The sequence below is a fragment of the Lissotriton helveticus genome, chromosome 1_1 (assembly GCF_964261635.1).
Source record: "Lissotriton helveticus chromosome 1_1, aLisHel1.1, whole genome shotgun sequence".
Taxonomy (NCBI): Eukaryota; Metazoa; Chordata; class Amphibia; order Caudata; family Salamandridae; genus Lissotriton; species Lissotriton helveticus.
The window spans coordinates 156,695,854-156,719,264 of NC_136057.1; the positions used below are offsets into that span (position 1 = coordinate 156,695,854).

Consider the following 23,411-nt stretch of genomic DNA (forward strand, 5'->3'; position numbering starts at 1 on the left):
TCTAAACCTAAATGGATGTTTAATGATGGCTGCAACCCCACCGCCCGGCTTACCCGAGGCTCTGTTTGCCTGGAGAATGTAATAGCCCGAGGGGATAGCCGCCAGGATGTCAGGGGATGACTCCTCATTAAGCCAAGTTTCTGTTACTAACAGAATGTCAGGTTTCTCTGCATCTAAGAGTTGGAAGATCTCTAACTGGTGTTTGACCAGCGAGCGTGAGTTCAAATACATAACCGTGAGGCTGGAGCTAACAGCTTTTTTAGCTAAAAGTGGGGGAGCGGTCCGGAGGATGTGCCAGGGGGAAGGCAGTACCGTGTCCAAAGGGGAAACAAATTCCTGAAAATCAGGTCGGGGCAAAGAATACCCAGTGAGTCTAGTCGGAGTAACGTAGTGGGACTAAGGGGCCATCGGTTGTGGAGACGAATTAAACCTGGGGCTGGACAAGAAATAAAGCTGGCAGAATTTCCTGCCCCTAGCCCCGGACGGGCGCAGACGGGCTTTCCTTTGGCGCGCCTTTGGCGCGCCAGCTGCGCGCGTCCGGCCGGCCATTGCAATTTGTAGCTTTGCCCCACCCCCAGCTAGACCGCAGTAAGCAGCCCCACAGGGATCCAGGTCCTCACCCAAGATGGCGCCTGCCCTCCACAACAATCGGCACGTCAGCCGCGGTGGAACGGGGCAGGGAGGCACACCCTGGTGCGTTTAGCAGGTATTGACTGACCCACGATGTTGACCCAGATTCAATCAGGCAAGGCAATTCTACAATTTAAAATTTTACACAAACGGAAATTATTACGATTAAAAGAGCGTCCTAGAGGTAAAGTGGTGAAAGGGTAACAGAAGAGCTCCACACTACTAACGGCTCGCAGTCTGCCCCAAGATGCTCGAGCGGGTCCTCGTAAGTGCTGCCACCAACCTACGAGTTCCATCAGCAGTACCTATGGATATCGATACTTTGGTTGGTTTTGTAACGGCTCATGCAACGTGTTGTCCCCAGCGGCTACCTATTCTGATGACGGCATTCGTTGAGACTTCACCATTACGATTAGGTGGCGGTGAAGTACGAGATGAAAGCAGCACCACACAGGTACAACCTTCTGTGAGCATTGCTGATCCAGACATCGATGATAGCAATGATTCAAACATATGCACTATTTCAGCTTTTTCGAACTTGGTCGAACTTACACCTACTGTTGTAGACCAATTTTTCGCAATGCTGTCTGATATGATGTTCTCTCCTAACAACGAGAATAACTTTTAAAAACAACGAGCACACAGCGTTCCCTGAACTCTGAATTTGGCCTTCAGTTTTTTGATAAACAACACTACTGAAAACAATTGGAACTATTTTTTCCCCTGAAAGCGAAATTATTTTTCCACTTCCAAAATATTTACCTTTTTTTGGCACATGGTACTCTGCTTGAAGTAGAACTATTCTTAGAGAACAGAGCTTCTATTTTAAAAAAAAACACTAGAGACAATATTTTACCTCAGCCTCTAGCACATGTACAGTATTGTATAAATATGTGATGAAATGGTCTCGACCTTCTTTTCTGTATTAAGAGCAATTCATAAATGAAAATTTTCGCAATTCATTCAGCCAATATTTATATATGCATTATCTGAATGATGACACTGCTTGAAAAACGTAAAGTATAAATACTCATTTTCGTGTATGTACCATACACCATTTCAAATGCAATTTATGTATTTTGGGGTGGGTTGGAAAACACACATGCATTGTTATATGTTAGTATTGCTTAGTATTTAGTAATGATGGATATTAATACGTGGAGTGGGTGTTGTGAATGTATCTAGGACCCTAATTAAATATCCCAGATTCATGCCCTTATGTGGTTATAACAAAACATATCCTTATAAAGGCATAAGAATCATGTCCATATTTAGTCATAGCCAATGCAGTCCAAATACGGCAAGGCTACTCCCATAGACTTCTAGAAAGTACAACGCGTTCTTTAAACAAACCAAGCCTCCAGCAGCCCGGGAATTCCCCCTGCTTTTGTTTTGATTTGCACAAGAACTCCTGGAGTCCAGAAAGAACTGTAAGTTCTTAGTGACGTCTTATGTCCAACCTTACGTCAAACCCGGCACCTTCCAGGTATAAATATACCAACGTTGCCTTAAACAAACACACGGTGGTTTGGAGCAGAGCGGCTATCTACTTGCCCGACGCCCAGCTGATGCGAGTGCTGAAGGAAGCCGACCCTCCCATTGACGCACTGAGAGAGACGCTGTCTTTTCTCTTGCCGAGAAATTCCAACTCCGGTGTTTCCAGTCACCCTTGCGGGTTGCTGGGAGATCGAGTCCTGAGAGAGAGATACAAGACCTCCTTCATTCTAGAACCAAGGTACGGAGCTGATTAAAACCTTAAGAGAATTCTTGATTCAGAGTCTTGGAAAAAACCAACTTAACTTAAACTGCAACTTACTTAGTCCTTCCCACGTATTAGGCTTAGGTCAGGTACACCGGGGTAGGCGTATCTTAGAAGCACCCGTTGAGTACGTTAGTCAATGTTTTTATGTATGTATATATTTTATCCATTTTAAAGTATCATATGGCTAAGAAACCATATTAATGCTTTTACAGTATTATTTCATAATACTCCTTTTACTGTACGCACTTTACTTCATGATAAGTATTGCAATTGTGGCAACTCATTTCTCTTGCATGAGAAAGAAGACTGCTCAATAAATAACAACTTTTATTGAAAACGCCCGTCTCTCTATTTCTCTGCACTCTGGTGAAATTAAGCATGCACGATTGACTGAGTGAAATAGCTGTCTATTGTTTTCACACGACTCTAGAGATATACTCTTTATTCTGAGGGAGCAAAGTTGTCATGTTTATGCGGTTGTCAGAAACTAATCCCTTCTTGTCTAATCTGAAAAGTTAACTGCTTCCTGAACATTCGAGAAAGTGTCTAGTGACCTCTGAGCTAGCTGGCAAACCTAATTAAGTCTAACATAGTCAGTAGAGACCTAGATGACCTCAGTCCTACGTCTAAACTGCTGTTTATGTTATTCCAATGCGCAGAGCCTATTGGGAATATGGGAACTACACCACAGTTCTCTTCTATTCCTCTTCCAGGCTTGGTATCTCTTCATGTTTTTCTGCTGTGTCAGACTTTGCTTGTTTTTCTGGTTTCTCCATTTCAGGTTTTGTTGCCCTGTTTTTTCATCTCTTGCACTCTCTTTGTTCCTTGACTGTCCGTCTGTTCCCTTTTCTCCAAGGCTGCCCATCGATTCAGCAGTGCTCCGTAGAGATTGTCTCCCGGTTTCTGCTTGCTCCCATCTTGATGGAGATGGAAGGTCTGGTGACATCGCTGGCCTGTGACACCAATGTGAAGGTGTTTGAGCGTCTCAGGTGAGGCCATTTGTGTGACAGGAATAACAGGCTCTCTGGTGTATTGTTCAATGAGACGCACACTAAAGGTCATTGCTCTGTCCATTTTACAGTTGTCCCCGGGGCTCAACCTTTGTGCCTTACTCTGTGAAGCAGCAAATGAGTCGTCGTCCAGCTGCGGTCCGAGAGTTCATTCTGCTGGGACGGAACTTCCACCAGTGGCGCTACAGCACTGAGCAAGGTGAGTGCTCCCTGTGGTGCCCTCTACGGATTAGTAAGTACTGGTGGCCACACTCCGGGCCTCCTGGTTTCAAGGTTACACATTCATATTTCACCCACACACTCACTGGACCTATGAGATCAAGGTATACTCACCCTAGCACATCTTAGAAGGGGACAGCAAGATTAATGTGCATTGCCAAGATAGGGTGTCATAGTGGCACAAGGTGCTCGAGGGTACACCCTTTTGTTGTCAGAGTGGCGCCTTATTATCCAGCCTCCACCCTTGTAGCAGTCACTGGTTTCCAACCTCTACAGCATCACAGTGGATCCGTATGATCCAGCCTGTGCCTGCGGTGCCACAATGGCACCTTATGATCCATCCTGTGTCTGTGGTGCCACAGTGCCAACTTATGATCCAGCCTAGATCCCTGTGGTGCGTCAATGGCACCATGTAATGCAGCCTCTGCTCCTACAGCATCACAGTGGATCTGTATGATCCAGCCTGTGCCTGCGGTGCTTCAATGGCACCTTATCATCCATCTGCTGTGCACAATGGCAGCTTCTGGTCCAGCTGGTGTGCCCCTGTAAGGTCACAGTGGCACCTTGTGATCCAGCCTGGATCCTGTTGTGTCACCTTAGGATCCCGTCTGTGTTCCCGTGATCTCACAGTTGCACCTCATGATCCAGCATTGATTCCTGTGGTCTCACAGTGGCACCTTATGGTCCAGCATTGATCCCTGTGGTCTCACGGTGGCACCTCATGATCCAGCCTGGGCCCCTGTGGTCTCAGTGGCACCTCATGACCCAGTCTAGATCACTGAGATGTCACAGTGGTACCTCATGATCCAGCATTGATCCCTGTGGTGTCACAGTGGTACCTTAGGATCCCGTCTGTGTTCCTGTGGTCTCACAGTGGCCCCTCATGACCCAGCATTGATCCATGAGGTGTGATGGTGGCACCTCATGATCTAGCATTGATCAATGAGGTGTGATGGTGGCACCTTATGATCCAGCCTAGATCCCTGTGGTGTCACAGTGGCACCTCATGACCCTGCATTGATCCCTGTGGTCTCACAGTGGCATGTCATTACCCATCCTAGATCCCTGAGGTGTCACAGTGGCATCTCATGACCCATCCTAGATCCCTGAGGTGTCGCAGTGGCATCTCATGACCCATCCTAGATCCCTGAGGTGTCACACTGGCACCTCATGACCCAGCCTAGATCCCTGAGGTGTCACAGTGGCACCTCATGTGTCAGCATTGATCCCTGTGGTGTTACAGTGGCACCTCATGATCCAACATTGATCCCTGAGGTGTCACAGTGACCCCTCATGATCCAGTATTGATCCCTGTAATGCCACAGTTGTACCTTATGGTCCAGAGAATGAAACCAATATTGCGCAAGACAGACATTTTCTAAACTCATAATGAGGTAGTGCAATACTCAAACCTAGCAAACATTGCTTCCCTCTCTACCTTTACACTTTGGCGGTGCATCACATAAAACAGCTAGTATATCTCAAATTAATGTGACTGTGTGATGTGCTGTTAAAAAGACATCTGAAAGAAACAGGTTAGTATTAGATTCCTTACCTTAGAATATCCCCAGGCGTCAGTCTGGATCCGGAAACTTTTGCGTAGCAGTACCCCTGCGCGTCGGTAGGCGTCGTCTGCAGGCGTCCCCTGCGGCTCCGCGTCCGGCGTCGGCGTCGTGCGCCGTGATGACGTCGCTGGAGTATATAGACGCCGCCTCCGCGCGCTGACGTCAGTTCTTCTTTTTTCCGCGCCAGTTAGCGCAGATCCGAAGAGCAGTACTCCGGTCTTTTGACCAAAGTTTTTGATTTACTATCTACTCTTAAGGTGCCAGTAGGATGCCCGGTTTCAAGAATTGTGACGGGTGTGACCGCACGATGTCGGTCACGGACCACCACCGACTCTGCCTCCGGTGCCTGGGCCCGGACCACGACGTGGACTCCTGCGTCGACTTCCGGGCCTTGACGAGTAAGGCTAGACGGGAGCGGTCCCGCAAGCTGCTCGAGCTCCGGGTGTCGGCCCCGCGTCGAGAGCGGTCCCGGTCCGGCCGGAGGTCGAGGGAGCGGTCGAGAGAGCGGTAGCGGAGCCGCCTCGAGCGCTCCGGAAGTCGTCGCCATTCCTCTGGTTCCTCAGGTAAGAAACACAAGAAGTCGGGGCGTCGTCATCGTACCCCCGACGCGGCTCCGCGTGGGTCGCCGGCGCTGCCTGCTCCATACCCTACGGTCCCTGGGCAAGGCGCGTCGCGCGAGGAGATAGAGGAGTTCCTCATGGCCATGAGGGCACTGTCTCCTCCGACGGGGCCTACGGCGCCTGCGGGCCCGGTGGTCCCGATCGGGGGCCCGAGCAGTTCGGGTGCTCCTGCCCCAACGCAGTCGGGTGCTCCGGCCCCGACGATGCCGGCGGCTCCGGCCCCGGCTCCGCTGGGCCCTTCAGGGTCGACGCCGGCTGGTCCACCGGCCTCTCCGGCGCCGATTCCATCGGGGCTAACCATGGTGCCGCCTCCGCACGGCGCCGGGCCTCCGGCGCCGGCTCCGGCCGGCGCCGGCTCCGGGCGGCGCCACCCCCATTCCCTCTCCGACTCCGGACACGGAGTCGGACCGGCGTCGAGTCCGACGCCGATGGGGCCCATGGGCCCCGAGGAGCCGGTCTACATTGTTGACTCCGAATATGGGGAGGATGTAGAATACGGAGAGGGTTGGGAGGGGTCTGAGGACCCTCTGTCAGGCGAGTGTCAGTATGACGTGGACTGGACAGGTGATTTGGGTGACGCCAGTGGTCTGGACGACTCTTCTAACCCTGGTTTTGTCTCGCCTCCTACAGTGGCCTCGGAGGCTGGGGCTGCTTATTCAGTGGTGTTGATGAGGGCTGCCAAGGCCTTACACCTTGAGCTCCCCGTCGCGGTCGTGAGGCCTAACATCCTCACGAGGTCTTCAAACCGCAGGCATGCCCGCAGGAGCCTCTGCTGCCGTTCAACGAAGCCTTGACAGACGTTCTTTTGGGCACGTGGTCCAGGCCCGCTTCAGGTTCGCCTGTTGATAGGAACGTGGCCAGACGCCACCGTCCGTGTCCGGACGACCCCAAGTTCCTGTCCACCCATCCCACCCCTGAGAGTCTGGTGATCCAGGCCTCAACTTCCCAGACCGCATTCCCGTCGGCCCCGCCCGACCGGGAATCTAAGAGGTACGACCAGTATGGGAAGAAGGTCTTCTCGTCCCTGAGTTTGGGACTGCGGTCTTGCAACACCGCATGCCTCTTGGGCCGCTACACCCACTCTCTGTGGGATACGGTCGCGGAGTTGCTGCCTGAATGCCCGCAGGAGGTATGGGTGAAGCTCGGCAAGGCTATGATTGAAGGCCGAGATGCAGCAAGATATTCCATCAGGTGTGGTCTTGATACGACCGACTCGCTGGGCAGAGCGATGTCCACGACGGTGGCGATTCGTCGCCACGCCTGGCTGAGATCCGCCAGTTTTTCGGCAGATGTCCAAAATACTTTGATGGACATGCCGTTCGATGGCAGTCGCCTGTTTGGCGACAAGGCGGACCACGCGCTGGAGCGCTTCAAGGACTCCAGGGTCACGGCCAAGTCCTTGGGTCTTTCGACCCAGCGCCAGCAAACGGGTTCGTTTCGCTCCTTTCGTGGCCAAGGAAGGGGCGGTCCCACACGTGCTGCCAGCCACGCACCGCAGAACACTTCTCAACGCGGTGGCGGCCGTGGATTCCGCCGTGGAGGCGGTCGGGGACAACGGCGAGGTCAGGCCACACCTCCCCCCGCAGCGACAGCCTCCAAATCCTCCTAGTCCGTGCTTTCAGGCCCATGTGACGCCAGTGGGTGGCAGGGTTCGCCATCACCACTCCCGCTGGCGCACTATCACATCGGACAGGTGGGTGCTGCAGCTCGTCCGAAGGGGCTACTCCCTCCCCTTCGAGACCACTCCTCCAGCCATGCCACCGCAGAACCACCGTGTGTCGGGGGACCACTTGACACTTCTGCAGGAGGAAGTTACGGCCCTCTTGGCCAAGGGGGCCATCGAGCGCGTTCCTGTGCCAGAAGTAGGGTGTTGTTGCTATTCCCACTACTTTCTGGTACCCAAGAAGGACAAGGGGGGCCTGCGTCCTATCTTGGATCTACGGAACGTCAACGGCTTCCTCCGGAAGGAGAAGTTCAAGATGTTGACTTTGGCTCAGGTCTTGGCTGCTCTGGACCCGCAAGACTGGATGGTGGCGTTGGACTTGCAGGATGCGTATTTTCACATCCCCGTCCTGCCGGCCCACCGGCGTTACCTGCGGTTCACGGTAGGCCACGAGCACTTTCAGTTTATCGTGCTCCCATTCGGCCTTACCAGCGCCCCACGGGTGTTCACGAAAGTGATGGCGGTGGTCGCAGCTCATCTGCGCCGGTTAGGGGTTTCAGTCTTCCCCTACCTCGACGACTGGTTGTTGAAGGCGGGCTCGCCCCAGACAGTCGTCCACCACCTTCAGATGACGGCAGACCTCCTGCACGAGCTGGGGTTTTCCATCAATGTGCCGAAATCACACCTGTGTCCCTCTCAAAAGCTCCTTTTCATCGGAGCGGTTCTCGACTCGGCGCAGTTTCGGGTTTATCCTCTGGAACGGCGGGTCCGGGATATACAGGCTTTGATTCCCATCTTTCAGCCGTTATCCCGGGTCTCGGTCAGGTTGACGCTGCGGTTTCTGGGGCTGATGGCCTCCTGCATCCTTCTGGTGCATCACGCCAGGTGGCGGATGCGGGCTCTGCAGTGGGACCTGAAGTTTCAGTGGGCCCAGCATCACGGCAACCTATCCGACCATGTCCTGATCTCGGAGGGCACTGCCAGACAGTTGCAGTGGTGGCTTACGGACCGCGATTGGGTCAGAGGCAGATCCCTCTCCCTTCCCCAACCGGAGCACGTAGTTGTGACGGACGCGTCCCTCCAGGGCTGGGGAGGCCACTTGGGAGAGGCGGAGATCAGAGGCATCTGGTCTCCGGCGGAGTCCCGGCTCCATATCAACATGTTGGAGCTGCGGGCGATTCGCCTAGCACTGAAGGCATTCCTCCCCTTTGTCAACGGGAGTGTAGTGCAGGTGTTCACGGACAACACCACCGCCATGTGGTACTGCAACAAGCAGGGCGGAGTGGGGTCGTGGACCCTTTGCCAGGAGGCCCTGCGTCTCTGGCAATGGCTGGAACGTCAGGGCGTGACTCTGACGGTTCAACACCTGGCAGGTTCTCTGAACGCCAGGGCGGACGAACTCAGCCGTCGGTGCTCGGTGGATCACGAATGGCGTCTGAACTCGGACGTGGCGAAAGGCCTCTTTCTGCAATGGGGAGAGCCTTGGTTAGATCTATTCGCCACAGAAGAGAACGCGCAATGTCATCAGTTCTGCGCGTTGGAGTTTCCAAGACGGCACTCGCACGGCGACGCCTTTCGGCGCGAGTGGAGCTGCGGTCTGTTGTACGCCTTTCCGCCTATACCACTTCTGCCCAGAGTGCTGAAGAAGATCAGGCGCGACCGGGCCCAAGTTATCCTTGTGGCTCTGGACTGGGCTCGAAGGTACTGGTATCCCGAGCTACTCAGCATGTCAGTCGGTCCCTCGATCCGCCTGCCCCTTCGGGAGGACCTTCTGTCGCAGCAGCAGGGGACGGTCCTCCACCCGAACCTGTCCAGTCTCCACCTCCATGCGTGGAGATTGAGCGGCGACAGTTGAGGCCATTTGACTTGCCTCCTGAAGTCTGTGATGTGATTCTGGCAGCCAGGCGTCCCTCCACAAAGTCGGTATACGCCTGCCGGTGGAACAGATTTGTGGCATGGTGCACAGCAAAGGCTGTGGATCCCCTTTCTGCCCCTCTCTCCGAGGTTCTCCTCTTTCTTCTCTCTCTTGCCCAGCAGGGCTCTGCTCTGGGCACTATCAAGGGCTACCTTTCTGCCCTTTCCGCCTTCTTAAGGCTACCTGATCAGCCATCTTTGTTCAAGTCCCCTATTGTAACGAGATTCTTGAAGGGCATCACGCACATGTATCCACCTGTTCCGTTCGTGATGCCTCAGTGGGACTTGAACCTGGTTCTGACTTTCTTGATGTGCGCTCCGTTTGAGCCGCTTCATTCCTGTCCTCTCCGTCTCCTGACTTTAAAGACGGCCTTCCTGGTTGCCATCACCTCTGCCAGGAGGGTGAGTGAGCTCCAGGCTCTTTCTGTAAAACCTCCTTTCTTGTCCATTCATCCAGACAAGGTGGTTCTTAGAACTAGACCTTCTTTCCTGCCCAAAGTGGTTTCTGCTTTTCACATCGGGCAGTCCATCACCTTACCCTCCTTCTTCCCGCCTCCGCATCCTTCAAAGGATGAAGAGCGGCTCCATCGTCTGGACCCAAAACGTGCGCTTTCATTTTATATGGATCGCACACACCAGTTCCGGGTGGATGACCAACTGTTTGTTGGCTACGTGGGTGCGAAGAAGGGAAGGGCAGTGCATAAATGAACCATCTCTCGGTGGGTCGTCCTGTGCATCAAAGCGTGTTACTCTTTAGCTCGGAAGGAGCCTCCTGTTGGGCTGAGAGCCCATTCCACTCGGGCCACGGCGGCTTCGACTGCCCTGGGCCGGGGAGTCCCCTTGCAGGACATTTGTCAGGCAGCTACGTGGGCCTCGCTGCACACGTTTGCAAGGCACTACTGCCTGGACAGTCAAGTCCGGAGGGATGGCTTCTTTGGCCGTTCTGTCCTCCAGGACTTTCTGGTGTAGGCTGTATTGGTTCGCAGACCCACCTCCGGGGTTGGTATTGCTGGGGTATCTATTCTAAGGTAAGGAATCTAATACTAACCTGTTTATTTCAGATAAACAAGTTACTTACCTTCGGTAACGCTATATCTGTAAGAAACAGTAGTTAGTATTAGATTCCTTACCGCCCCGCCCATCCTCCCCGTTCTGCGAACTGATACATAGGGTTAAGGTCATCCCCTTCAGGGCCCTAGTTTCGCATGGCACCAGTGTTGGTTCTTACATGGCTCTGCGTGTTCTGGCGCGGAAAAGCTGTGTGCAAAGAACTGACGTCAGCGCGCGGAGGCGGCGTCTATATACTCCAGCGACGTCATCACGGCGCACGCCGACGGACGCGGAGCCGCAGGGGACGCCTGCAGACGACGCCTACCGACGCGCAGGGGTACTGCTACGCAAAAGTTTCCGGATCCAGACGGACGCCTGGGGATATTCTAAGGTAAGGAATCTAATACTAACTACTGTTTCTTACAGATATATCGTTACCGAAGGTAAGTAACTTGTTCGTCAAGCCTTCACGTACACTCTGTGGCTAGATCACCCTTGGATTAACTACCTTATGGCAAAAAGCAAGTCCACTCAAATCTCTGGGGTATCAGGTTGGGTGAGTACAATCAACTTTATACTAACCCACTTCCGCAAAGTTAAATCATACAACAACATTATTCTTCGCCCCCTACGGTCAAGTGATAACATTGTTTGTGACCTAGTCCACGCCCAGGTGAGCTCAGTGATTCCTTATGTTCCAGACTGCATCCCACTCCTTGTGTAAGCACACGGTGTAGTCTGAGACTTCAGAGCATTACTCTGCATAAATTCCACCTACTTGTCGCTGTCTTGAGCATTCATGTTTTCTTTGCCTGTAGCGTACAGCATTGATGAAGAGGACTTTGCATATCTAGTTCATAGCTTTCAACGTAAGTCTGCCTGAGCATGAAGGGAGTGGACCTGGGTGCCTGTAAGTATTGCGGATACCAGAATATCTCATGGATGGTCGTCAGGGATTGTCACCTGTTCACCGGGGTAGTTTAAGGAGAAAGACCGCACTAGACACGAGATGGTCCAACTGAATCCAATGTACGACCAAAACGGGGTGTGAGATATTGTGGTATCCAGCAGCAGGAAATGCACAATCAGCACAAACTAATTCCAGCTTTATCGCATCTCAGCCTGCTATTGGCCTCTTGTTTTGCAGTCACGGTGTAATTTGGGTAACTTGTCTCCTTACAATATTTGGACAGCATTGTACTGATGTTATTGCTGTGACCACGTGCTTTCAAGTGTCTTATTAAACTGGTGCGGGTTTAATGGTCTAATGATAAGGCATGCCTTCACAAAAACTTGAATAATTGAGTTCAAGATCTAACACAGGGGAGAGGTGAATGGCACTGTTGAAAGCATTTACAGCTGTTTTGTATTGGGTTACAGCATTTTCATAGCACTTATTGCCTTTGTATGGGGTGCTGTCATCCACATGGGTAGAACAATATAACGTGTGAGCATGAGCTTGAAAGAGTCTAAAATGTCTTCACACTTAATGGGGATGACTTGTATCTTATTGGAATTCTGTCATGTCTGTAATATTGAGCAGGAACAATGTGATTGTGAAAATACCATCTTTTCTACATTTGTACAGGTGGGTTCAATATCATCTACTGTGGAACATGGGTAATCATAAAACATCTAGTCCCATTAAAAAGAACCCAAAACATCTAAACCCTTTATTTAAGGTTCCCACACTTTCACATTTTGTTATCCAGTCCCGTTTTAGCAATGTAACCATGATTCCTCCATTCTCAGTTCCTTTTCTCAATATTTTTGCTTATTTGTATAAACCTCACCACTTTAGTGTTCTCAGTTTTACGCACTGGTAGAGATGTGCGGTGTCTCTGAGATATGAGATAGATCTGTGGCAGGTTACACAGTTTGGGGCCTTCAGCTGTCACAGTGTCCATGGAGGCGTTTCTGTGGTGAGAGGAACAGCCTTGTCCTCAGCCCAGCAAACAGCACAGCCATGATAAACATGAGCGATGGATAGATAGAAACCATTCAAATGGCAGGCTCAGCAACCCCGTCAAAAGCAAAGAGTTGAGCAAGATGCAGACTGAAAGGGTAATGAGGTACTTATCCACCTAGAATCTGAGACTGAAGAGGGGCCTTAACATTGTGGATGCAAGAGCAGAGGGTGTGCTGGCTATGACTCTTCAGGAATGGTCCTCACTACAGGTCAGCCAGCCTTGGATATTGAGGTGCAACTTGGAAAGTCCCTGAGTCACATTATAAGTGTTTCTGTGGAACCTTGCTTGCATAGTCAGGAAATCCACATAGACTGTGTGCAGTTGAAGGTACCCCTATGGGCCTCCCAGTTTAGGCAGGGAAAAAGCAGAACAATCTAACTTGTCCAGCATGTATCCGGAGCAGGCCTTTACTGAGTTGGTGTGGGTTGGCAAGTGTGGATGGCATGCAATATGGTGGGAATCCGTGGTCTCTGGGTACCAGCAATGAGTGGAAATGAAGCAATGAACTACCCAAAACCTGTGTTGTACCAAGGGCAGCTCTTGGGTGATCTGGGCCTCTGCACATCCTGAAGCCTATCCTATCCATGCAGGTACAAAGCGGCTCTCAGAGATTTCACTCCAGGTGCATCAGCTGGAAAAGAAATAAAACACTGGCTGCATAATCCTTGTGCACCCTTTTCAGCATGAACATGACTCTCATCAGGAACAGACGAGGCCTAGCAGTCCTTAAATCATCCATGAACCCACTTTAGACCTTGATGACTGCACCAACTACCGCCCCATCTCTCATTTACAGTTCTTTGGGAGGAGCATCGAAAAAGCGGTCTCACTCTGCTCCAAAAACACATCACCACCAATCACTTTTTTTCAGGACTATCAATCAGTCTTTAGCTCACAGTTTAATATAAGGGGAACAGTGTTTCCAACAGATCTGTAGGTCTCTTTGACTCAGTGGAGTAATGCATTCACTCCAAAACCCTATGTTCTGGCAGATCTTCAGACTCATCATTCCAAGGTGCAGAAAATAAGTAGCATTGTGTTGGGTAACAAGAAGCGTCTGTTTTTCAGTGCCGAGAGACCCCAGGGTGAGAATGTGGTTTACAAATACACATTATTTATAACACTTCCTTTATTATTTATTTTTCAGAGGCCTATATGAAACTCTATCCCCAGAAGGAGCGTAAGCCTAGTTAACAGCACTCTTCGCCATGATCTTTCAAATACGGGTTTTTAGGCAACCTAATGTTTGGGACTCGACAAACTAGGACTGGACAGTCAGTTCTTATGAGATGTGCATTATGCATCAGATAATAGTCCTATTCGGCATTGCAACAAATAAAAGCTTCTGTAGAGATCCCATGAGGTGACAACTCGATCTATGTCTGGAATATGGACAGATTTATGTAAGCAAATGTCTAGCTTCACAATGAGTCTCTTGAAAGCGAATGTATCAAGGTACCCTGCCTGCTCCAGGAACCTGGACTGTTTCATCAGGAGATAGTCCACACTATCTATTAATGTTTCATACTATTACATATTGAATGCAAGGTCCTTAATCAGGACAAGGGAGTGTCAAGCAACGACTGTGGTATAACTGTAGTTATAGATTGTCACCAGCCAAAGAGTCACTCAAGTAACATCATATCCATTGCACACCAGCTGTAGAGGACAAAGACTGCCCAAGGTCCAAAGGCTGTTGAATGTCTCCAAGGTTAAGCTCAATCAATGAAAGTGTAACTTAGAAACAAATTAAGGGTTTGTATGAGAACAATCATCTCTTCGGGCGTGCATTGATTGCTGCTGAGGGGTGGATCATGCTGCTGCACCACATACATATTGAGAGATGGGTACACAATATAGCATTGTGCCGTATAACCAGTGAGATGTATGCTCAACTACACCCTGAAACAACTCAACCTCTAGATATATGTGACCCTGTCCAGAAGTAGCTGAGAGAAAGTACTCGGGTGCCTTATTAGCCACACACGTTTTCAAGCCAGGAGTCAGCATGTGAGAAGGGGTGGGGGTGGAATCCAGAGGTGTGGTATGTCGAGCTAGATAGCACCCTTCATCTCTAGACTGGCATGCTCTCACTTTGCAACTAACATATAAATATCACAGTTCCACTGATCTACCTATACATGAAGCAGGCCATTGCACTTTTATCTTTGTGTAATGATTATGTAATGTAGATGCTCAAGCTTATGCGCGCTATATTGATTATTGACAAGTTCAGTTACATAATAGCAGTAATAAAAAGATCACTCCACAGCACTGCACCAGCCACCATTCAAGCAGTCAATGACACCCTCCTGGCAAACAATAAAAGGCTCTTTCCTCTGTTGCTTATGACCATTTGCAGTGTTGGCCATCCTACTATCATCCACACCATGATGTATTAAATGATGTCCACAGCACTGTTCTGCACGGATTCTCCTCTTGCGTGCGCAATGGCCACCACCCCATCCAGATGGGTACCTCTAGATTCCAGAAGGTTTCTTGAACCTGTAGAGTACCCTCAGGGCTCATCTTCAGTGCCTATATGCAGCCTGGAAGAACCCTACTCACCAACAGCAACTTCATAATTTACAGAGATGCTAATAACATACAACCCTATTGGAAAATCTCCCCAAACATCAATGCTCAGTGACTCAAACACTGCCCCCGCCTCATTCAGACCAGGATATCCAGTTCCTATCTAAAACTCAACCCCACCAAGACCCAATTCCTCCATTTGCTAACAACGCATATATGATCCCACTAGCCAGCATCATCTGGTCTTACAACATCTACATCTTTACCTACCCTGATTACTCACAAATCATCCTCTCCCCCACAAACAAAATGCCCAGTCCCAAGGTTAAGTTCAGTGCCTGCATGAATGAATGAATGAAAGACATCTTGTATTGCGCAGACTTAGCCCATGGGCATCAAGGCGCCTAACAGAAATAAAATAAAACATATGTACCGGAAACCAACGTACAGATAGGCCTCAGCAAAAAGCCATGTTTTTAGTGCCTTCCTAAAAGGACCAATAGCGGGTTGTACTTTTAATTCCAGAGGGAGAGTGTTCCATAACCTCGGGGCCAGAACGGAGAAGGCCCTTCCGCCCCACCTGACTTTCCGGGCCCGGGGTACAGTCAGGAGATTTTTACTGGAGGAGCGTAGGTCTCTACAGGGAGTGTAGGGGACTAGGAGAGATCGTGTGTCTTCCGAGCCATCACCACATAGCGCCCCATAGACAAAGCATAGGATCTTAAAAGAGATCCTAGCCTGAATTGGGAGCCAATGCAGACTCTTCCTGGCTAAGGTGGCAGATGAACGGCCAGGGGCATCAAGAACGAACCTAGCTGCCGCATTTTGTACAGTCTGCAGGCGTTGTATTAGGCCTAGGTTAATACCCGAGTAGAGTGCATTACAGTAATCTAACCGGGACGTGACTAGGGTCACTACAGTCTGTTTCCGGGCTTTCAGAGAGAGATAGTGAGTGATTTTCCTCAGGGTCTTGATGATTGAAATCACCCACTGGATGAAGGCCAACTCTCTAAAGTTGAAAACCGACTAGACTGAAATTGTGATCTTTCGAAAGAGCACATCACAATGGGACTCCGCCTGGTGGCTAACGGAGCTAGGACTGGTACCCAGCGGCCACACCAGGAACCTCTGGATTGTCATCAAGAGCATATTCGACATGACCGACCAAATTAGTGCAGTCACTGCCTCATGCTTCCATGCTCTGAATATGATGAGAAACATTTTCAAATGGCTCCCATTCAGCATCCGGAAAATCGTCATGCCTTGGTCTCAAGCAAGCTGGAATGCCGGCATCAACAACAAACTCATAAGAAGGCTGCAGAACATTCAGAACTCAGTGGCCAGAATCAGTATAAACCTTCCATACTGTAGTCACTACACACCACACCTGTAGGAACACCTAAAGGAACTCCACTGACTCCCTATGCACAAATTAGCACAATTCAAGCTCCAAAACCACAATTCCAAGGCTCTGGATAACACTGAACCAGCATACCTCAACAATTGTATCTCTATCGGGTGATAGTGTGCTCTACAAATCTACATCAGCTCGCTCAAGGAACACATGTCCATTAAGATGCAATACACCACATTGGTCCCCCAGAAAGGCACTGTATGTGCCACAGCACACCTGATGTAAGAATATGTAGAAGTTTGACTTTATAACCGGCACCTTGATGTAACTCCACTATATGTTCTTGCAAACCTTCATTCTTTTCAAGACTTTCTGCATCATCTGCAAGACTACAGAAAACACCTATTAGGCCCACAAAATAATCACTTTTGACCGATCATGACATCCCCAACACCAGGTCACAGATAGACTGCAGATAACCTATAAGAAACAAACAAAATGAGATACAGGCCATTTGATAGGAGACTTCTATCTGATTCCTTACCTTAGAATTACCTCCAAGTGTCAGACTAGATCCGGCAAATTTTCGTGAGTAGTACCCCTGCGCGCTTATAGATGGTGTCGATAAAGCTCTGTGTGACGTCCGCACCAGAAGTGACGTGCGCAGTGCCTATATAGATGCCACCCCACCGCGCAGGCGTACTTTCTTTTCTTTCTGCACCAGTCAACAGATCTAGGGAGCTATCCATAGTCAATTTTTAGCAAACTTTTTATTGAGTCTTTTATGAGGTTTTTCCTTGTTTGACATGCATGTCTTCTTCGAGGCTGGCTTCTGGCCCTGTGGTGCCTGTCAATGCTCGATGTCGGTGACGGCTGTAGGAAAATGTCCCTTTTTGGCATGGTCACACCCACTTTTTGCCTGGTAGCTGATGCAATTTTGAGTGCACTGGTTTCTGCTATCCAGGTTCCCAGTGCTAGGTCTCTTTCCCTAAACTGTACAGTTGTTCCCCCAATTTGCAATACCTTTAGTACTGCCAATTGGCATCTAGTAAATGGTACCCCTGGTACCTAGGGCAGGGAAGCTAAAGGCGGACTCTAAGGGCTGCAGCATGTATTGTGCCACCCTAAGAGACCTCTCAGCACCAACATGCAAACTGCCATTGCAGGCTGCGTGCCATGGTGCAGAGAAAAGTGAAAACATGACATGGCACACATCCCTGTGTGCCCTGCCTACGAACACTGCATGCAGTATAGGTAAGCCACCCCTCCAGCAGGCCTTACAGCACTACGGCAGGGTGCACTATACTTACATGTGTGGGCATATCTGGATGAGCAAATATGCTCCTGTGATGTCTGCGTCACTTCTTAGCTAGCACAAGTGGATAGGGAAGCTATTTTAAGTACATGTGCTGGACACTGGTAACAACGAGTTCCCCAGCTTCATGACTTCAATGAAATATATGGTGTTTAGTGGCAAACACCTTGTATTAATAAACCTACACTGATTCCAGTGGTAGATGTATTAATACATGCACCCATGGGGCACCTTAGAGGTTCCCCCTGAAAACCTACCAGCCTTTAGGGGGTTGGCTGACTAGTGTTTACCAACCTGCCACCACAGCCATGTTTCTGACCCCCTGCAAGTGAGAGGGGCTCTCTACTCTGCTCCGCTGGGAGCTGTTTTCAGGAAAGTGTAGGTGTAGACTCCTCATACTAGATGAGACAGATGCTGAGTCCTAGGACCTCATGAAAGATTCCTTGACAAAGATAATGAGTCTTCTGAAGGCCCCCAATAGCATTTTCCGGAGAGTGGACCCTGAGACAACACACAGACCAAGGGTGCATTCCAGGGTAAAAATTGGGATCACAAGAAGGCTTGGTGCTTTAATTGCAAAGCCAGTGGGCACCGAACTGGAGACTCTTATCTGTCCCAAAAGGATTCCCCTAGTGCACCTGCAGTCCTAATGCAGTGGTAAGCCTTTAGATGGGATCTTTGTTGTGTCCTGACCATAGTCAGAGTGTGCACTGAAGTGACTTTAGTCTCGGAGGGTGGGGTGGGTGTAGCTGCCCTGGCTGTCTGTCCCAGTAACATGGAGAAACACAAACAACAGCCACATATTAATGGGGTTAGAATTATAGCACTGAGGGATACATGTGCAAGTGCCACTATGGTGACTGAGCAACTGATATCCACAGGACAGTATCTGACTTGTGAGGCCTTCACAGTCCTCAATGCTGACAACCAGACTAAAGTCCATCCTAAGGCAATGATGTCCTTAGAATGGGGAGTGGATACTGGCCAAAAGAAAGTTGTGGTATTCTCTGGAATTCCTATGGCTTGTCTGGTAGGAAATGATCTGCAGTCCTCAGCCTGGGCTGAGGTCGAAATGAAAACCCATGTAGCAATTGTGGGTAAACCTGAATGGCTGTGTGTAAAAACAAGAGCACCGTGCAGAGCCCTAGGTGAAGAAAAGGAGTTGGATCCAATTTATAGAGAGGGGGACACTAGGAGCTGATTATTAGGTCCAGTGACCCTTGCTCCTTAAAAGTAACTCGTACACAAAGGGAGTCACTGTTCCTTGCAGAGGATGAAAGAGTAAAAAGAAACGTTTTTTCGTGTGCTACTCTATCTGTGGGGGACAGTGTGTCCTCATCATAATGCCCTCACACACCCCGAAGGATGTCATGCTTCATTATTTGGGCTTTGCTCCTCTTCGGGCCGGCCTTGCAATGCCCTAAAGGTCCACTTTAGCGTCTCTTTATTGGAGATCTTTTGATGAGAATCCGTTTGGGTGCGTGGGTGTAAGTGACAGTGAAGTCTAAAGTGGTGAATTAAAAAATTACTGAAGGGAGAGTGGGTACTATTTATTGGGGTGATCCCTCTGTCATTATTAAAACAGAGAATGTAGTGCCACCCTAGGGGATATTATGTCCCTCTGTAACTGGGTATATGTCCCTAATGTATAACACAGAAAACACAGAGGGTCTATCAGCTTAATTATATAGCTGGACGGTCAGTCCGAGTCACCAGGATCTCGGGGTGTATAAATCACATGAAGACAGCATAATTCAATATACGGGGAACACCATGTGTATAGGAAAAGCCAACACAGCGCAGATCATTCATACATGGCTGACAAATCCAGAACAATTAGTGAAGGGTTTCCATCAAATAGACTCAGTGATCAGTCCTATCATTTGGCCAAACCCAAGTCCATGTCAGTCTGGTCCCCTGATCATTGGGACAGCAAACACCGCACCATCTATTGCTGGTTAAGGATTTGGTCCACCAACATACGCGAACCGTCAGTGATGGCTGATCCTTGATGGTCAAGTGAATAGCAGTGCAACAAAGAAATAGTGACTTTAAAATAGGATGGAGTGTCCTCCTACTAATAACTTTATTCTGCGGAGGAACCACACCTCCTAATTAAAAACCAAGAACAGTGCAAGAGAGACAGTCAAACCAATATCTGTCTGATAACGGGCCAACATGTTTCTGCCTATCGGGTATAAAATCCCATGGCATTCGTCAGGGCCTCTGTTCTTTCAATAGTTGCACAAGTAGTAGTGAAACAAAAGAAACACCACCTCCAACAAAGTGAGAGAAATAAAAAATTCGAAAGGTTGAATACGGTACAACCTGTAATAACTGCAGACATTAGCCCTCCATGTCAATAAGGAAATACAAATTCCTCCATGGTAGGGAGAAGGACCTCACCTCACCTGGACCTTGCTCAGGTTGTACGAGGCCCCGCGCTATCCGTCGGTACCTCAAGCTTCCATCTGAGACTTGGGGGAGGCCCTAATGGACAAATATAACGGTCAACATGTTTCGCTCTATATGTGGCCTCAGAAGGAGATCCAAAGCGCTTCTTCAGGACCAAAGGAAGGTCAATTTTAGTATCAGTGGCGGCCTGAGCTAACCAGGCCTCCTGGCGAAGGGGAGAGGCACGCAGGTGGATCAGCCCTGCTACTACAGGAGAACCTTCCTGAGTGCCCTCTCTGATCTCATGAGGTCCTGACTCTAATATTAAGGAAAACGCTACTCCCGTCTATAAACTTGGTGGCACTAGTTAGTTCAGGCTGCCACTGATGCTAAAATTGACCTTCCTTTGGTCCTGAAGAAGCACTTTGGATCGCCTCCTGGGGCCACATACAGTGCGAAACATGTTGACCGTTATATATGTCCATTAGGGACATATACCCAGCTACAACAGAGGGACATAATATCCCCTAGAGCAGCACTACACACTTTGTTTTAACAATGACAGAGAGATCACCCTAATAAATAGTACCCACTCTCCCTCCAGTCATTTTTTAACTCTCCATGAGTAAAGGCAACAAGTCTGGGAAACCAGATTCCAATCAGACATAAGCACAGGTTCCCTTTCCTCAGGGAAAAGACCTCTCAGCCCCAGGAACTTGGGCCTTACATGGCAGAGCTCCTAGGCACAGGGAAACCCTCTAGTTAAGTTCTGTGACAGGGACAGAGGACGTGTCCCACTCTTGAGATCCTTAGACAGCAAGCTGCTGACCAGGAAAAGGAAGATGTCCGTGGCTTCCACAGAATCTATTGGTAGGAGGGATTCCTGCACACTGAGGCCAGAGACCCCACACCTGGTGCCACTAGAGGAGTGGTAGTACCTCAGCAGTATAGTGAGTTCTTACTCTCTTTAGCACATGGCATCCCCTTAGCTGGGCGCATCTTGGCCAGACCAAAATAAGAGTAGGTTAATCACCCACTTCTACTGGTCAGGGATGTCACAGAAGGGAAAGGAGTTTTGCAACTTCTGCGTTGCCTGTCTGTCAAGCCAGTGGTAAGACAGGTAGCCACCCAAAGCCCCACTTCATTCCTGGGATTCCCCTTTAAATGGTAGGGGATGAAGTTGTTGGTCCCTGAACCCTCTAACAGAATCAGGGAACAGGTTCATCTTGTTGGTAGTGGATCATGCCACGAGGTACCCTGAAGCTCTTCACCTTAGCACTGCCACTGTTCCTGCAGTTTACAGAGTCCTCTTAAGTATTTTTACAAGAGTATGTTTCCATACAGAGGTGGTGTTAGACAGAGGTAGTAACTTCATGTCTGGCTACCTAAAGGCATTTTGGAATGAATGTAGTGTGACTTACGAGTTCACTACCCCATATCACCCACAAAGAAAGGGTTTTGTTGAGAGGTTCGATATGAAACCATGGGTATCCCTGAAAAACTCAGGAGATGAGATGTCTTTTACCATGCCTACATCTGGCTTACAGAGAAATACTTCAGAAGGGAGTAGGGGTTTCCCCCTTTGAACTTCTGTTTGGGCATCCTGTAAGTGTCTAGTTAGGGAAGGCTGGGAGAGACCTCTCAAAGAGTTAGGCTCTATTCCACATTGTGGACTATGCACTTAGCCTACGTTCAAGGATGTCTGAATACATGGAGAAAACATCCAAAAACCTTGAGGCCAGCCAAGCTCTCCAGAAGCTCTGATATGACCAAGTGGCTGCACTGGCAGAATTCCAACCAGGACAGCAGGTGTTGGTACTAGAGCCTGTGGCTCCCATGGCACTTCAGGACAAATGGAGTGGTCTTAGCCTATCCTTGAAAGGAAAGGTGAGGTCACCTACCTGGTTGACCTAGGCACCAGCTGAACCCTCACAGAGTCATCCATGTTAGCCACCTAAAACCTTTCCATGATGTGGCTATGCTGATGATCACTGATGAGGATCAGGCAGAAGAGAGTGAACCTCTACCTGACCTTCTCTATCATTGTCCTGAAGATGGATCCGTTGATGGAGTAGTCTTACCAGACACCCTCTCTGCCGAACAGCAAGCTGACTGTAAGCAGGTCCTGGAACAGTATGCTGAGCTCATTTCCTTCCCCCCTGATCCGACTAACTGGTGGACCCATGATGTGGACACTGGTGACAGTATGCCTGTCAAAAACTATACAGACATTCTGATTAAGGGAATGAAAGCATCAGGGCTGAAATCACCAAGATGCTGGAGTTAGGGGGGATTGATCACTCTGAAAGTACCTGGTCAGCCCAGTGGTCTTTGTCCCCAACCCTCATTTCAAGGGTGGGAAACCAGAGCAGATGTTTTTGTGTGCACTATAGAGGTCTCAATGCTGTCACTAAGACGGATGCACATCCTAGCCCAGTTATTATTATTATTATATTTATTTTTGTAGAGCGCAACAGCTACCATGAGGTTTCCCGGCGCTATAGACATAGAGAGCGAAAATACAGAAGGGGACAGTGGGCTATTAAAACAGAGTTATTGGTTAAACAACCAAGTCTTTCAGTTCTTACGAAATTGAAGGTAACAGTCGTTGGTTCGAAGCTGAAATGGGAGAGAGTTCCATAGAGAGGGGGCCAGGTAGGCAAAAGAACGGCCTCCCTGTCTAGCTCGATTAATCCTGGGTATTTGAAACTTGTGTTGGCTGGAAGATCGTAAAGTTCTTGAGGGACAGTATTGGTGGACTAGGGTGGTCAGATAGGCAGGGGCCTTGCCTGCCTTGATTCTGTGCATAACACACAACGCTTTAAATTTTGCTCTTTGTTCGATACGGAGCCAGTGCAGACTCCGAAGACAAGATGAAGTTGGGGATTTTTTGGGCAGCATGCCTATCAACCGGACAGCTTCGTTTTGCACTGTTTGAAGTTTCTTAGTGACTTCTTTACATGCCCCTAGATATAAGATGTTACCGTAGTCCAGTCTAGATGTAATCAGAGCCTGGACTACGGTTTTTAGCGTGTTCTGGGGGAGCATCCATCTGATTTTCTTGAGCCACTTGAGAATGGTAAAACAAGTGGCCGCCACTAGCCCAGTAGCCGACAAACTTATTGACAGGATAGGCGCAGCCAAATTTCTCAGTACTTCTTTTGATTTAACATCAGGGTACTGGCAGATTGGTCTGACCCCCGGAGAAAATGAAAAAATCTCCATTCTCTGTCCCAGATGTACATTACAAATTTACAGTAATGATATTTGGACTAAAGAATGTTCCTGCCACCTTCCAAATGTTGATGAACAAAGTCCTTGCTGTTTTGGGGTCTTTAAGTACAGCATATCTTAATGATATTGCTTTCTATAGTTCCACTTGGCAGGATTACCTGATCAACCTTTGAAAG

The 23,411-nt window shown here is 49.3% G+C and overlaps 1 protein-coding gene across 7 annotated transcripts in view; it reads left to right on the top strand.

The window, feature by feature from the left end:
• Positions 1–23,411, top strand: part of SZT2 (SZT2 subunit of KICSTOR complex) — an 804,663-nt gene that overhangs the window by 574,611 nt on the left and 206,641 nt on the right. For 4 of the 7 annotated variants that reach the window (XM_078659317.1, XM_078659315.1, XM_078659318.1 and 1 more), the window contains 3 exons: positions 3,249–3,381; positions 3,474–3,601; positions 11,252–11,302. In XM_078659317.1, the coding sequence (XP_078515443.1) occupies positions 3,249–3,381; positions 3,474–3,601; positions 11,252–11,302 (312 nt within the window). The remainder of the gene's footprint in view (positions 1–3,248; positions 3,382–3,473; positions 3,602–11,251; positions 11,303–23,411) is intronic. The other 3 variants (XM_078659363.1, XM_078659444.1, XM_078659524.1) reach the window with 1 other exon arrangement.